The 15,067-nt window shown below is 40.5% G+C and overlaps 2 protein-coding genes across 2 annotated transcripts in view; one reads left to right on the top strand and one right to left on the bottom strand.

Annotated features, from left to right (window-relative positions):
* LOC109166123 (putative late blight resistance protein homolog R1A-10) overlaps nt 1-813 on the bottom strand; it is a 54,699-nt gene extending 53,886 nt beyond the window's left edge. Inside the window, exon 1 of the mRNA XM_019315009.1 lies at nt 732-813. Coding sequence (XP_019170554.1) covers nt 732-813 — 82 coding nt within the window. The remainder of the gene's footprint in view (nt 1-731) is intronic.
* Nucleotides 814-13,221: 12,408 nt separating this feature from the next.
* Nucleotides 13,222-14,597, top strand: LOC109166327 (putative late blight resistance protein homolog R1B-23). The gene is made up of 2 exons (XM_019315291.1): nt 13,222-14,333; nt 14,445-14,597. The coding sequence occupies exon 1, from the start codon at nt 13,279-13,281 to the stop codon at nt 14,173-14,175; it is 897 nt and encodes a 298-aa protein (XP_019170836.1). The 5' UTR covers nt 13,222-13,278; the 3' UTR covers nt 14,176-14,333; nt 14,445-14,597.
* The last annotated feature ends 470 nt before the right edge of the window (nt 14,598-15,067 follow it).

The raw sequence follows: 15,067 nt of genomic DNA, 5'->3' as shown, positions 1-15,067 counted from the left end.
TTATGAAGAAAAGGATTGAAAGTGTTCCATATAGAATCCTATGTAAGAATTTACGCAAATTATACTGTGGACTTGTGTCCATAATGCATTGTGGACACGAGTCCAAAACGATGTCATTTAAAAGGAATGTTAGGAACAAGTGTATATAGATTTTGATGATACCAAACTGTCTTAGGATGTATATCCCTATTTTTTGTTTAATAGAAAATCTCGTATGACATAGGCATGAAATGTTAAATCATGCACGAGACTAGTAGAATAGGTTAACAAGAAGACACGAAGATGATCGAAAGTTGCTTGCAAACGAAAGGAAGACTAAAGCAAGTCTCGGACGGACTGTTTCGACAAAAGGGACTTTCGTTCAAGAGGAAATGACGAAAGATGAGGAAAATCTTTCGGTCCCAAATATACAAGTCAAGGATAGACTTGTTAAAAGACAACTCTCATTAATAGAAACAATGAGAATGTTGTCTATCATTCAGTTGGGCAAATTATTCGGACAAAAGGTGTCATAGGAATGATCTTCACTAAATACAAGGAGCATTAAAAGACTTGTACTATCTTGTCAGTGAACAAGGACAAAAGCTATAATGCTTTTTGCTCCAACGGCTACACAGTACAAATGTATTTAATGCCCATTGCCCACTGAGTAATACACACTGGTTTTTAGGTTTGAAATTTTCATTCCCTCCAACGGATGTATTTTTCCACCTATAAATACCTCTCTTCACCATTGAAGAAGGTGCTGGTTAACTCACTCTCTCTATCTAAGAAAAGCATTTCAAAGCAGTTCCATCTTCTTAAGCTTTTCATAACCAGTGTGTGTTGTGTTGTTTTTCAAAGGCATATCTATCCTCATACTTCACAACCTGAAGCTTTCTTGTTTTTTTTTTTTTTTTTTTTTTTTTTTTTTTTTTTTTTTTTTCACAAGTGAAGATCTACTCAGACATCAAGACAAGCCTCAACCCGTTGGAGAAACACCAAATCTCTTTTCCAACATCTCAACTCAGGAAGTAGTTGATAGAGGCGGAGTAAACTCTAGGGGTTGAAAAACCTGTCAAGTGGCTGTCCGGCTTAGTGATCAAGGAAGCCAGCTTGAAGTAGTTTGTACTTGGATCTACCAAGAAATGGCCTATAGTCGATCAAGCCCAATGGATCTCGGACAAGAATAAAGAAGAAGCTAAAAGGAAAATAACCGAGATGTGATATGAACTAAGAGATTTCACTGGAAACATGGGCATGAATCTTGGAGAAGAAAGAAGCTTCGAAGAATGTATTGTATGGTGGGAAGCTGGAGTTCTTCCGGGCACCAATATTAAGGAAACTTTTGGTTATTACATGACTGGGCAAGTTACAAAGAGATTTCAGAATGCGAAGTTCAAGGATGATTTCTTCAAGCTCAGAGAACATGTCAAGGAAATTTTGAAGAAAGACATGGGTGTCAAGAAACCCAGAAGGTAATCTGGATATTCTCTTAAGCTGATGTTTTTGCTATTTTCAAACCTCTGTTGCGTTTTTCTCTAAATATTCGAAATATCTCAATAATAATTTCCCATGGTCTATTTTGAGTTTAGTATTTTATTTGTCTTTTGTAATTAGACCACCGTGAATTAAAAAGACAAGGAATTTTAAAACGCACATCAAAATTAAAAATTGATCAAGAAAAATAATTCAAGATGCGTTTAGGAGCTTGTCTAAAAATTAATTCACAAGTTGCTTTTGATTGTGTCTAGAAAACCTTTTGTTAAACTCATCTTGGCTTTGTCAAATAAATTGAGCAAAATGATTATTTTTCAAAGACTTAAAGCCAATGACTGAGTATAGGTTTTGGCATTATCAAAAGTGAGGAAATTGTTAGGAATAAAGTGTAATGGTTTTGATATGCCAAATATGTATTTGTAGAACCCCCAATTTTATTCATATAGGTCTAGTAGAGTCTTAGACCATGATCGGAAAATTATTTAAGTTGCAAAAGAGAAAAATAGAGGAAGATGCATGAAAATAGAAGAAGAAGATATAAAGCCTAAAATCAAGAATTTGTCTGGTGAAAATGACAAATTGAAGAAGAAGATGAATGATATGATTTTCACGTCGCTATTACTCAGAAAGAATTTCCAAAAGAATTTTCGTGAAAGAAAATTAAGATTTGAAGTTTGCATGAATTTGACTTGGAGATCAAGCATCTATGGAAAGAAAGGAGTATATCAAAGATGATTGGAGATGTAACCAATAGACCGTACGGACAAGTTGGAAGATGCTTGATGTATTATATGAAATGACTTAAGTTTGAATCTCACTATTTACAATTTTACAAGGTAAAATTTGAAGAAGCCAAAATTAATTAAGCCTGATGGAGTTGGGCGTTGGCAAGTGGGAATTGGGAAGCAATTGTACTTTGATGGAGTTGGGAATTGGGAAGCAATTGCACTTGGGAGCCTTGAAATTTGCACTTGGGACTTCGAATTGGGAGCCGATTTCAGATCAATGCAAAATTGAAATTGGGAGTCAATTCAAGTTGTAGTATGTGATGCAATTTCTAATTGGGGACCAATGCAATTTCTTCAAATTGAAATTGAAGCACGGACGTTGGGAAGCAAATTGAATTGAGATGAAATTCAAAACCAGGAGAAGTCTGGAAGCCAATTTCGAAGTCAAGGTCAAAGTAATTGAGATGAAATTCAAAACCAAGAGGAGTCTGGAAGCCAATTTCGAAGTCATCAAATTGGGAAGCAATTGAAGCACCAGGAGAAGTTTGGGTGCCAATTACAATGGAGAAATTCAAATTGGGTGCCAATTACAAGTCAATTGCAATTGGGTGTCAATTATAAAGGAGAAATTCAAATTGGGAGGAAGTTCAAAGCCAGTTTGAAACATGAGAACACCCAGACGTGAGAATGAAGAAGATGAAGAAAACATAGAGTGAAGAAATTCTCAGAAAGAAAAAATACTAGTCTAACTAGTATAAGATTAAATTGAAGAATATTTTTGAAGCATTTAAATCCCAAAGAAACAAGAACCACTACAGAGCTGATCAGAGAAGCCGTTCTACATAAAACTGAGACCCAGATATTCCCAAGAAACGTGAGAACACCAGAGGAATATCATATGAAGTTTGGGAACTCATTTGCATGAAGTTGAATCTCTACAAACGGCTAGATTATCTTTTCTGACACTTTGCCAGAAGATAAGATAAGATCTCTGACAAAAGATACAAGAATTCAAAAATGAGATCGTCTCTTTCCAACGGGCAGATTCTCATTATCAGCTATATAAGGATGAAGATTTGAAGACTTGAAGATAGAGCTTGATAGAGCACAAGAGAGCAAGAATACATAGAGCAAAAGTTTCAATTGGTACAGAGCATACTAAAAAGAAATCTTCAAGTGAGAAAAGAAAAAGAACTTAGGAGCTTAAAGAGAAATATTCAGAGAGTTCTAAAAGCAGAGCTAAACAGAGTATAAAAATCAAGTGCTATATTTGATACATTCAAAGAGAGAAAAACACTCAGAGATACAGAGCTTTCACGAGAAATCACTCAAGAGTGTTAAATCTTCATCAACAAGAGACCTGCATCATTTTGAAGATCATTTACAAAGTCTCAGAAGTTGGAAGCAAGAAGAAAACTTATCTTTGAACAAGTGATATTCCTACGGGAGTGTAGGAAGGGAGGAAAGTAGCACGGAGCTGTGAAATCCTGGATTGTCACACGGAGCTGTGAGATCCGAAGCAGCAGTGTTAGAGGCACTGGGCGTGATTAGTGCGGGCTTTGTGATCAAAGCACTAGATCACGGAAGAGCGTTTCTACCGGAGCGTAGAAGACGGGGGGGGGGGGTGGGGAGTAACGCGGAGTCGTGAAATCCTGGGAAAGAAGCGCGGCGACGTGAAACCCGAAGCAGCAGTGTGGTGTCACTGGGCGTGATTAGTGCGGGCTTGGTGATCAAAGCACTAGATCAAGGAATTCATTGTATCTTGGAACCAAGAAGTGGTGGATATAGTGAATTGCTCTTGGAGATAAAAGCAAGTGGAGTAGGAGGATTACACCACCTCCGAACCACTATAATTGTCTTGTGTTCTTTACTGCCTTCTTTACTTATTGCTCTTTACTTGCTTCACACGAGATATACTTGACACAATCTCACACACACTTATCTTTATTTATTTCTGCTGCATACCATACTCTAATAATCTAGTTAAGAGTTTTGGTTTCTCTGTGCCTTAGCAATTGTTGTGCTGTGCGAAAAAGCTTGAAAGTCTATTCACCCCCCCCCCCCCTCTAGACTTTCACCTTACCTCTTTCGGGACCAACAAGCCTCTTTCGGTGAACTTGTGCTAGCATTCTGGTCCTGATATTTGCGGACTATTGGATGAGGATAATTCGCCTTGAAGTTTTTTGGCTTTCGACAATTATAGCATAGCATTTGTGCATCCATCGTCTCTAGTTTTGATGATTGAGGAGATCTTTCGTAATGTCTTTGGTTTGAGGAGTTTGGTGATCTTTGATGATCTTGAAAGTTGTTCTTCCTCATGAACCTTTTCATCTTTCGTACAAACAAAGCAAACTGTTCATTAGATAAGAATTCACTAGGATTAGAGTTTGACCTGTTTGATGTTGACTGTTGTTGACTTGCAACCAAGGTGACATTTCTCATTTCAGGTTCCTCAACCTCTCTGGGCTCATGCTCGAATTCGTAGGCTTTAAGATCACTAAATATTTTACTCGTGTTGGTTGTCTTCATGTCTCTGTGATCTCTCATGGCTGTCACTTTTATCTCCCATGACTTTGGAAGCCCTTGGAGAATCTTTAGATTATTCTCTTTTTCAGTCAGCTCCTTTATGAGATTTGAAAGGTCACTCATAAGTTTCGTGAACCTGAGCTCCATGTCAGTGATGGCTTCGTTTGGCATCATTTTGAAGTCTTCAAACTTTTTCATGGCAACAGTGAACTTGTTGTCCTTTTCTTGTTCATCTCCTTCTCCTAAACTCATGAGAGTATCCCAGATTTTCTGTGCCGTAGTGCATTTCCGCACTCTTGGAAATAACGAATCATCTAGTGACTTGTAGAGAATATCTCGTGCAACGTTGTCGAGATTTGCTCTTGTCTTCTCGTCTGAAGTAAGTTGAGACTTTGGTTTAGGAATCAAAACTTCTAGATCTGCTCCTTGAGCAGCCGCTTGTGTATTCACCATCATCACGGTGATAGGACCTTCTCTTATAACGTCCCACATTTCATCATGAATAGCCGAGAGATGAGCCTGCATCCTGACTTTCCAATCATCAAATTTAGAGAGATTAAAGGCAAGAGGCCTAGAACGGTTAGCATGATCTCTTTCCAATTTTTTAAGAAAATACGTGCAAAGACGAAAAAGCAGTTTAACCTATATAGATTTTGCAAAATGGATCTACCAGGCAGTAAAGCAAAACGTTTACCGTACAAGGTAAGCGCTTTGATACCACTTGTTGGTCCTGGTAGGGTCGAAAGATAGTCTAGGGGGGGGGGGGGTGAACAGACTCTAATCGATTTTTCAAAGTAGCTCCTTTTGGAGCGATGCACAGCGGAATTAAAGATTCGTTTAGATATACTTTGCACACTTTCATTAGGAGATTTTAGCGTTTGGTCGATATGATATGCTATGCACGAAAGCAATAAAGCAGTAAGTAAAGAGATATGGAGAGAGAGATTTATAGTGGTTCAGCTGTTAACGAAGCTTACTCCACTCTTCTTTCACAACTCATGAAAGGGTTTGCACTATCACTTCTAGTACAAACTACTTCAAGCTGGCTTCCTTGATCACTAAGCTGGACAACCACTTGATAGGTTTTTCAACTCCTCGAGTTTACCCCGCTTCTATCAACTTCTTCCTAAGTTGAGATGTTGGAAAGATAATCTGGTGTTTCTCCAACTAATTGAAGCCTTGTCTTGATGTCTAGATGAATCTTCTCTTGAAAATATGCAAGACTTCTTCAAATTGTGGTATGGAAATGGATTAGCCTTTTGAAAAACTTCACATAAACACTGGTTGTGAAAAGCTTTTAAGAGATGGAACTGTTTGAAGAGCTTTTCTTTAGATAGCAAGAGTGAAAAATAATCAGCACCTTCTTCAATGATGAAGAGAGGTATTTATAGGTGAAAAAATTCATCCGTTGGAGGGAGATGAAGATTTCAAACCTAATATCCAGTGAGTATTAACCAGTGGGCATCAAGCATTCAATGCACTTGTACTTTGTAGCCGTTGGAGCCAAAAACATAATGGCTTTTGTCCTTGTTCTCTAACAAAGAGGTACAAGTCCTTTAATGCTTCTTGACTTTTGTGAAGATCAATCCTAGGACATTTTTTGTCCGAATTGAATGATTTGCCCATCTTGAGTCATAGACAACATTCTCATTGCTTGTCTTTACAAGTCTGTCTTGACTTGTTTGCTCAGAGATGTTCGTCGAAAGATTGACCTTATCTTTAGACCTTTCTCTTTGGCGAGAGATCCTCTTTGTCAAATGAGGTCTATCCGAGACTTGCTCAATCCATCTTTCGTCTGGAAGCATCTTTCGATCATCTTGTCGTCTTCACATCTTCATGTAGACCTATTATGCTAGTCTCAACTAAGATTCGTATGTACCCTTCAAGGTGTGAATCAATCGTTGAGTTACAATAGATTTCGTTTGTCACAAGAGACCTAACTACGAAAGGAAAATTAGGGGTCTACAATCCTAGTGAGTTTGGTATCATCAAAATCTAATTACACTTGTTCCTAACATCATGTATTAAATTTATTCTTTTCAATAATTGTTGCATATTTTTGTGACTTACAATGCACATTTTTGTCTCTCAGTTCACGTTGTTATGCCTTACAAAGCACATTGTTGTGTCTTCCGGTTCACATTGTTATAGATCGTAAATGACAATTTTTTTTTTAAAAAGATGAATTGATCTAAGGTTGAGATTCAAGTGCATATTTCACCTGTGGCCTTCACTGCACCCGAACCTAAGCCTATATATAATCTAATTCATACGAGAACCACTATCTTAATTGGTGAGAATTGTGGACAAATATGAATAGAAAATACTTGGTGAACTCCCATTTTATACTCCTAACTTGTACTCCCTCTCATATGTTCTTGATGTAGACACTTTTCTGTGGACCCACATGTTGAAAATAACCAATCCTGGCTTGCCACATCATGGAGTACAAATGAGGGAGTAGAATTTGGGAGTTCATGTAGTATAACTCAATATGAATAGTCCAATTAGTAGATCTAATGTTTCAAAATAAAATTTAAAAAAAAAGTGCACTGGGCCAGATCAGTTTCATAAAATTATAAACTTTGAAATTTTGAGTTTATTTTTTTTGAAAAGAATAACTTAATTCATTAAATCGGAATGAAGAATGTTAACAAGATAGGCAGATGGTTCATCTAACCACTCACCGCAACCTGACACAGAAAAGGCCTCCCTAGCAACAGTGTGGGCAGCACAATTCGCAGATCGCTTAACATGACAGAATTTCACATCATCAATCTCAGATGCCAAATTCTTTACATCATCTACTAAATAACCAAAAACTGAAATAAAAGAAGCTGAAGAAATTGCATTAAAAACAATCTGACAATCTGTTTCCACATCCATCGCACCCAGTCCTGTACCCCTTAGCCAACTCAATGCCTCCCGAATAGATAGCACCTCTGCTTCCCTAACCGCACATAACCCGGGCATTCTTATATTCTTGGCAGCCAGAAAATTTCCAACATCATCACGTAAGACCCATCCAAAACCCATAGCATTTTCCTCAACATTTAGCGCAGCATCCGTATTAAGTTTTAGCCTCCCATATGGTGGCCTTGCCCAACCTTCCACAACATGCGAATCCGAGTGGGCAACACCAGCTGACAGCTTCTCATTCGCATTTCTCCAACAATCCAGAAACAGCAATGCCCTATGCAGCATAGTACACAAATCAAAATCAATACCCTTCCACACACTCTCATTCCTGTTGGTCCACACACCCCAACAAGCCATAACAAACTTTGGTTTTGAACATAAATCTAAGATGCTCAAAACCCAAAAGAACCAGTCTCCAAGATTATTACCATCGTAGGCACTGACATGCGACATCTCCAGCTTATTCCAAAGCCGAACTGCCTCCCCACACTGGACAAAAAGGTGCATGGCCGACTCCTGAACTTGTTTGCACATATGACAATTTAACAAACAAGCTACATTTTTAGTCAATAAAATATCACGTGTTGGAAGGAAGTGGGATGCTAACTGCCAACAAAAACTCTTCACCTTTGGAGGGACATGCAAACTCCAAATACTTGCCCAAGGGCGATCACTTGCAGGCACCAAAGTAAGCTGCTTATAACAAGATTTAACCGAATACGCACCTTTTTGCTCCCAATGCCAAAACCACCGATCACAAGGCTTTCGAAAACTGACAGGAATATTCAAAATCAAATTAGCATCACGGGTATTAAATATATCCTTAACACACTCCACATCCCAACCATTACCATGTAAATTTATTAAGGAGGACACCGGGGCCTGATAAACTGTCTGATGCAACTCCGTTTCTACAAAAGGATTATCATCCACTGGTAGCCAAGGATCCCTGCCAATTATAGTCCCATTACCATCGCCAATCACCCTTCTACACCCCTCCTTCAAGCACTCTTTAACTGCTAACATACCCCGCCAAATGTAGGACGGATTGCTCCCCTCCCTGGCATAAAAAAAGTCACAGTCAGGGTAATATCGTGATTTAAACACACGTGTCACTAAACTCGTGGGGTCGGAAATCAACCTCCAAGCCTGCTTTCCCAGAAGAGCTTTATTCATCTCATGAAGGCGTCTAAACCCCATTCCACCACACGCTTTTGGCCTCGTCAAACCCTCCCAAGAACGCCATCGTATTCCACGGCCATTACTCACATCACCAGACCACCAGTACTGATTCAATACTACCTCAATTTCCCGGCAAAGGCCCAAGGGGAGTAGAAACACCATCATAGCATATGATAGCATTGCCTGCAAAACATTTTTCAATAGAACCTCCCTCCCAGCTCTTGACAGGTACTTGGCATTCCAAGAACGAACCCTGGTTAGTATACGATCCTTCAGAAACCCCAGAATGACTTTCTTCCTCCTTCCCACTAGAGAAGGAAAATCCAAGTACTTCCCACTAGTCTCTCCCTCCTCCACGCCCAGAACATCAACCACTTCATTCCTTATATTCTGTGGCACATTAGCACTAAAACATGCAGCAGATTTATCATAATTAACATGCTGGCCAGAAGCCCTAGCATAAGTGTCCAGCACATACCTCATTTGAACGCTTTCTTCCTCGTTAGCCCGAAGGAACATGAAGGAGTCATCTGCAAAAAGAAGAGAGAGACAGAAGGCGCACCCCTCGCAAACGAAACACCATGCAATCGGCCCGCAGCCATACTTCTTTCAATCATGGAACTCAACCCTTCTGCGACAAAGAGGAATAAATATGGGGACAACGGGTCCCCCTGACGAAGACCCCTACCAGTTATAATCGGTCCCAATCGCCACTGGTCATGTAAGATATGATACCGTACAGAAGTTACTGTTTCAAGCAGAATATTGACCCATCGATCACCAAACCCCAACTTAAGCATCACTGCCCGAAGAAACTCCCACTCCACCCGATCATAGGCTTTGGACATGTCAAGTTTCAAAGCCACCACCCCCTCACGGCCCTGGGTCTTCCGTTTCAAGTAATGGTGAACCTCGTAGGCAAACATGATATTATCAGTAATTAGGCGGCCCAGAACAAAGGCACTCTGCGCATTCGAAATCAGCTTCTGCAACAAAGGCTTTAAACGATTAGGACACACCTTAGCCACAATCTTATAGATGACATTACACAATGCTATCGGGCGCAGATCCTTCATAGACTCCGGCCTAGCCTTCTTCGGAATCAGAACAACAAGGGTATCATTAGCCCCACCCGGGAGCTTAGCCGAATCCAAGAAGCCCCTGCAGAAGCTGTAACCCCCCCCCCCCCCCCCACAATGTCCCAGAAAAACTGAAAAAACCCCGGCCCAAAACCATCAGGACCCGGGGACTTGTCAGGATGCATCTGAAACACCGCTTCCCTAACCTCCTCCATACTCAGTGGGCGCAATAACATTGCATTATCATGCTCAGTCACCTTCCCTGATATAGCATCAATTACCTCCTCCATCTCACCATAGTCCGGGGTGAAAAGACCATTATAATAATTCAGCATAACATTGTCCAACCCCTCCTCATCCTCTACCCAAGTTCCGTTCTCATCCCGGAGCCTTCTAATAGTGTTCTTACGACGTCTAGTTTTCACAGAATTGTGAAAAAACTTGCTATTCACGTCCCCACCTTGATACCAGAACTCCTTGGCCCGTTGTTTCCAAAAATAATGTTGTTGCTCCAATAAATAAAGCAACTCCCTTTCTACCTCATCATACTCACGCATACTTGGCACATCACGACGCCCTCTTAGCCAAGCTAAACGACGCTTATTATACTCAATCTTTCTCTGGAACTCCCTGTTATAATTCCGCCCCCACCTCCATATGTCATGAGCACACGCCTCCACCCTTGCCAACGTGCTTTGGCCTACCGTTCTGTCCCAGCTGTAGGAAACAATTTCCCTGCACGTTTCCTCCCGCAGCCACATTATCAAAACAAAACTTGGCTCGCTTCTGAACCCGAGGGAGTGAAACCGGAGTTAAAATTAGGGGCAAATGATCACTATATGGAACAACCAGTGAATGCGCCTGAGCTCCCTGAAACAAATTCAACCAATCGTCGCATGCCAGAATACGATCCAATTTTTCCTCAATCATATGACCCGTTCCTCGCGACTTCACCCAAGTGAACTAGGGCCCCTCAAAAGGGACATCCTGCAAACCACAGTCAGCAATAGCCGCCCTAAAACCATTAATTAACCATTGCGGATGTGGGACCCGACCCACCTTCTCCGCCTGATCTAGTAGCTCGTTAAAATCCCCCATCAGCAGCCATGGAAGAGAAGACTGAGACGACAAGGTGCGCAACAACTGCCATGTCTCCCGCCTTCGGTGCCTCTCCGGGTACCCATAAAAACCAGTAAAACGCCAGGATGGGCTTCCAACATCCAACTGCAGGTCACAATCAATATGATTCGCAGAATAACCCGAAACCCTCAAGTCCACACTATTCATCCACAACAGAGTTAAGCCACCGCTATGCCCATCCGCCTCCACCGTAAAAACACAATCGAAACCCAACTGCACACGGATGTCCTCCATACGTTGCTTACCCACGAAAGTCTCAATCAAATACACCACAATCGGCCTCTTTGTGCGAACTAGGTCCGCTAAAACACGAACTGCCGTCAGGTTGCCAAGCCCCCGACAATTCCAGGAGATGAGACTCATAATTCCCGGCGGGCTTGCTCCGCAAGTCCCGCCCCCAATCCGTTTTTTGACACCATTGCTCCACAATCCATCGCACCACCACCCTCACCACCCTCACCCCCCTCGGCATCCCCCTCCTCCACCCTCCTTCTTTTTTGCTCCCCAATAACAACCCCACGAACAACACTGCCCACACCCCCATTCATTCCCCCCACAACACTGCCAACTCCCCCATGCACTTCCCCAACAACACTGCCCGTACCCCCCTTACCCAAATCAGTCCCAACCACACTGCCCTTCTCCCTCCCCTCACTATTACGAAATTCCTCAACAAAACCCATAGCAGGTGACCTCCAAAGCTTCCGCTCGGCAGCAGTTTCAGGGGGAATCCAGCCTTGGTTCGTCGCTGGCAGTCCCCGGCGAGTAATAGCACGTAACTAGGCTCCGTACGGCTTCTCCGCCTTAGGATCAGTGCGCTGCAATGCGAGCTTGCAATGTCTATCCCCATGCCCTATCAACCCACATAAGAAACAGAAGGTCGGCAACCGTTCATACCGAAAATCTATGACAGACCAACTCCCAACACCCTTCTTGAGCTTCATTTGTTTCTTGAGTGGTTTGGTAATATCCAGAGACACCTGAACACGATAAAACACCCTCATGGAGCCATCGAAATTCCTCTCATCAGACTGTACTACAGCTCCTAGAAACGAACCCACAACCTTGATCACCGACTCCGAGCGAAAACCGACCGACAGAGCATGTATCTGAACCCAAAAGTCCGCAAAATCCAACGGCACTATTTCCGGATCCTCCCCAGGTTCTAGCTTCTTCATAATTAACAAGCTTTGTTCATACGCCCAAGGTCCGTCGGAAAGAATACGTTGGAGATCAGCTTCGTGGTAAAAATGAAAGAGAAACCTCCGAGGCTGAAGCTCTCGCATATTCACTCCCATGGCCGCCTACCACACTCCTGCCATGGTGTCCTGAAAATATGCAAAACGGACCGATCGATTCGTTAACAGCCTTCCAACCGCATGGAACATCTCCTCCTCCTCCTCACGCTCTCCCGGCTCAAAAGGGACCTGTACCGCGACCTCTTCATCATCCACATCTGCTAACGTCAGGCTTGCACACTGATCAGTAACCTCCTGAGCATCCATCTGCATAGTCGATACTAGCAATGGAGTTTGTCGTCGACGTCGGTCGCACGGCGGTAAACTTGCAGAAACCCTAGAAAACGCTCGCGAATACGGTGAGAGAAAAAGTCAAAGAGTAATATATTTGTTTAAAAAAAAATATATTTAAAATTGATCCCATTTTTTATAATAAGGCGAGAGAAATTTTGAGTTTATAATATTTATGAAACTGCTTAGTAATTTATAGTTCAATGGTACCTCTGTGATCCTCCCAAATGTGAGGTCATGAAAATTGAAAAGTATGTATAGACAAATACTATATTTAAAATTGATCCCATTTTTTATATATATTTTTATTTTTCTTTATTTTTAACCATTATATTTACTAGACTAGATGCACAATATAAATTTGTCCACAGTTTTGACTGTGAAGGTGATTCTAATAGGAGGCAGAAAGCCTCACCAAAAAAAAAAATAGGAGGCAGAAACTTTCTCTCTCTCTACATATATGAAATGATACTCGGTGTGCTTTTATTTTTACCCTGCTGTAAACATTTCTTCCAGCATATAATTATGCAATGTTTGGAGGGTTGTTGACTTATTGGCACTTCCACTCATTGATTGGGATCTGAATAATTGAGAGAGAGAGAGATCAGAGATGGGTTCTTTTGCGTAATGGAAGCTCAGAAAGAGAGCTTTTTTTGTGCTTTAAATACTTAACAACTTCCACGAGGGGCATTTAGCATGTTTGCAAATTCATGCCGCTGGTTAAGTTTCTACACACATAGTTTTGACTATTATGTGTTGTTTAGAACAAACAACCCTCGCTCCATTTTCTTCTTTCAAGAAGATGTTGAAATATCGGTGCCGTTCAAGTTGCTAAGAGTTTTGGCTTTTGTTCCATCTTCATTTCTTCAAAGAGTGCCAACACACTTAAAGGATTTAATGTTTTTGAGATATCTATTTGTAACAGAATGGTTTGAGGGTCTTGATTGTGTAGTGTCAACCAATAGAGACTTGCAGACACTTGTTGTTTCAAGTAAAGAATCCCAACCTGGAGCACCCACTCTCCATTTGCCTTGTACAATTTGGGAGTCGCCACGGTTACAACATCTTGAACTTGGCAATTCGTATGTGATTGATCCTCCAAGTGTGGTTAAAGATAACATGCAAACATTGTCTTGGGTGAATCCATCTCATTGCAGAAAGGAAGTGTATTACAGATTTCCAAACATTAAAAAATTAAAAATTTTCTGCAAAGAAGACTTGGAACCTAGTCATGAGACTGGTAGATCTTGCAACAATCCCATTATTCTGGATAATCTTGACTATTTGGTAAGGCTAGAGACGTTATCAATTTTAGTTTCAGCAGGCTGTGCTGTTACTCGTCCAGAACAACCCATATTTCCTTTACAATTTAAGAAGTTGAGGCTGAATGGCACTAATTTTTGCAAGAGGGATTTAGCTTTAATTGGAATGTTGCCTCAACTTGAGGTCCTCAAGTTAGAAAATGCTTTCCATGAGAAAATATGGAAAGTAGATGAAGGAGGATTTCGTCAGCTAAAATTCTTGCTCCTTGAAGCAAAACAGCTTGAGCAGTGGATAGTCAATAGGATTCGTTCCTATATCTTGAGCGTTTAGTTCTAAAATTTTGTTATCATTTGAAGAATATCCCTATGGAGATTCCATATATTGGCACCGTGAAATCAATTGAGTTGCAACAATGTGGCCGTTCTGTCGTCGCTTCTGCCAAGGATATTCAAGAATCCAAGTACTTAAGCCGAAACGGTAATTTGAAGGTTAGAAGCTACTCCATATATATATATATATGATTCATCCCTAATTAATTTTGTACTGAATTATTTATATTTCACTTTCCGATCCCATTTTATTTTCTTATTTTGTAATAGATCAAAATTGAAGGATGTGAATATGATGAATCATAGTGCGCATACGCATAGAAGTTACTGGGAGGAATATCTCAAAGTATCCAGTCCAATGGTGAATTACAAGCTAAGGAAGATCAAGTTGAAGATGATAGATGACTTTTTTTTTTTTTTTTTTTTTTTTTTTTTTTTTTTTTTTTTTAAATAATGGTACACTTTTGAGTTTTGAATAATATATGTTATCATGCACTTTTTGTTTACTTGTGAAAATATTTCAAATATTTTTGTATGGAATAAGAATGAGACTTATTCATCAAATTTGTCGAATGTACCTTTTGAGTTGTGAATATATGTTGAATGTACCTATGGTTTGATTCTTCTGTTTTTGTTTTGTTTTTTTTTTTTGTTTCTCCATATTTTTCCCAAATTAAGTTGAGTGTAGTCTCATTTGGATGGATGTTGTGACAATGTTTCTCCAGATGGTTTACTTATTTGAACTCCGATATCAAAAGGGGGGGATGGTCTCCTGAAGAAGATATGCTCTTATGTGAGGTAAAAATCGATACTGAAAAGCATCATCTTTTGAACTCCATGTTACTGTCTCCCCAGATTTTGAGTTAGCATCCGAAAAACAAAGTTTAGCGCTA

This window comes from Ipomoea nil, unplaced genomic scaffold (assembly GCF_001879475.1).
Source record: "Ipomoea nil cultivar Tokyo-kokei standard unplaced genomic scaffold, Asagao_1.1 scaffold3087, whole genome shotgun sequence".
In the NCBI taxonomy this organism is placed as follows: Eukaryota; Viridiplantae; Streptophyta; class Magnoliopsida; order Solanales; family Convolvulaceae; genus Ipomoea; species Ipomoea nil.
The sequence above is the reverse complement of the archived record's forward strand: the minus strand, read 5'-3'. Positions and strand labels throughout refer to the sequence as shown.

Coding starts and splice junctions, on each gene's coding strand:
- LOC109166327 (XM_019315291.1), top strand. CDS start 13,279: ATGTTTGCAAATTCATGCCGCTGGTTAAGTTTCTACACACATAGTTTT.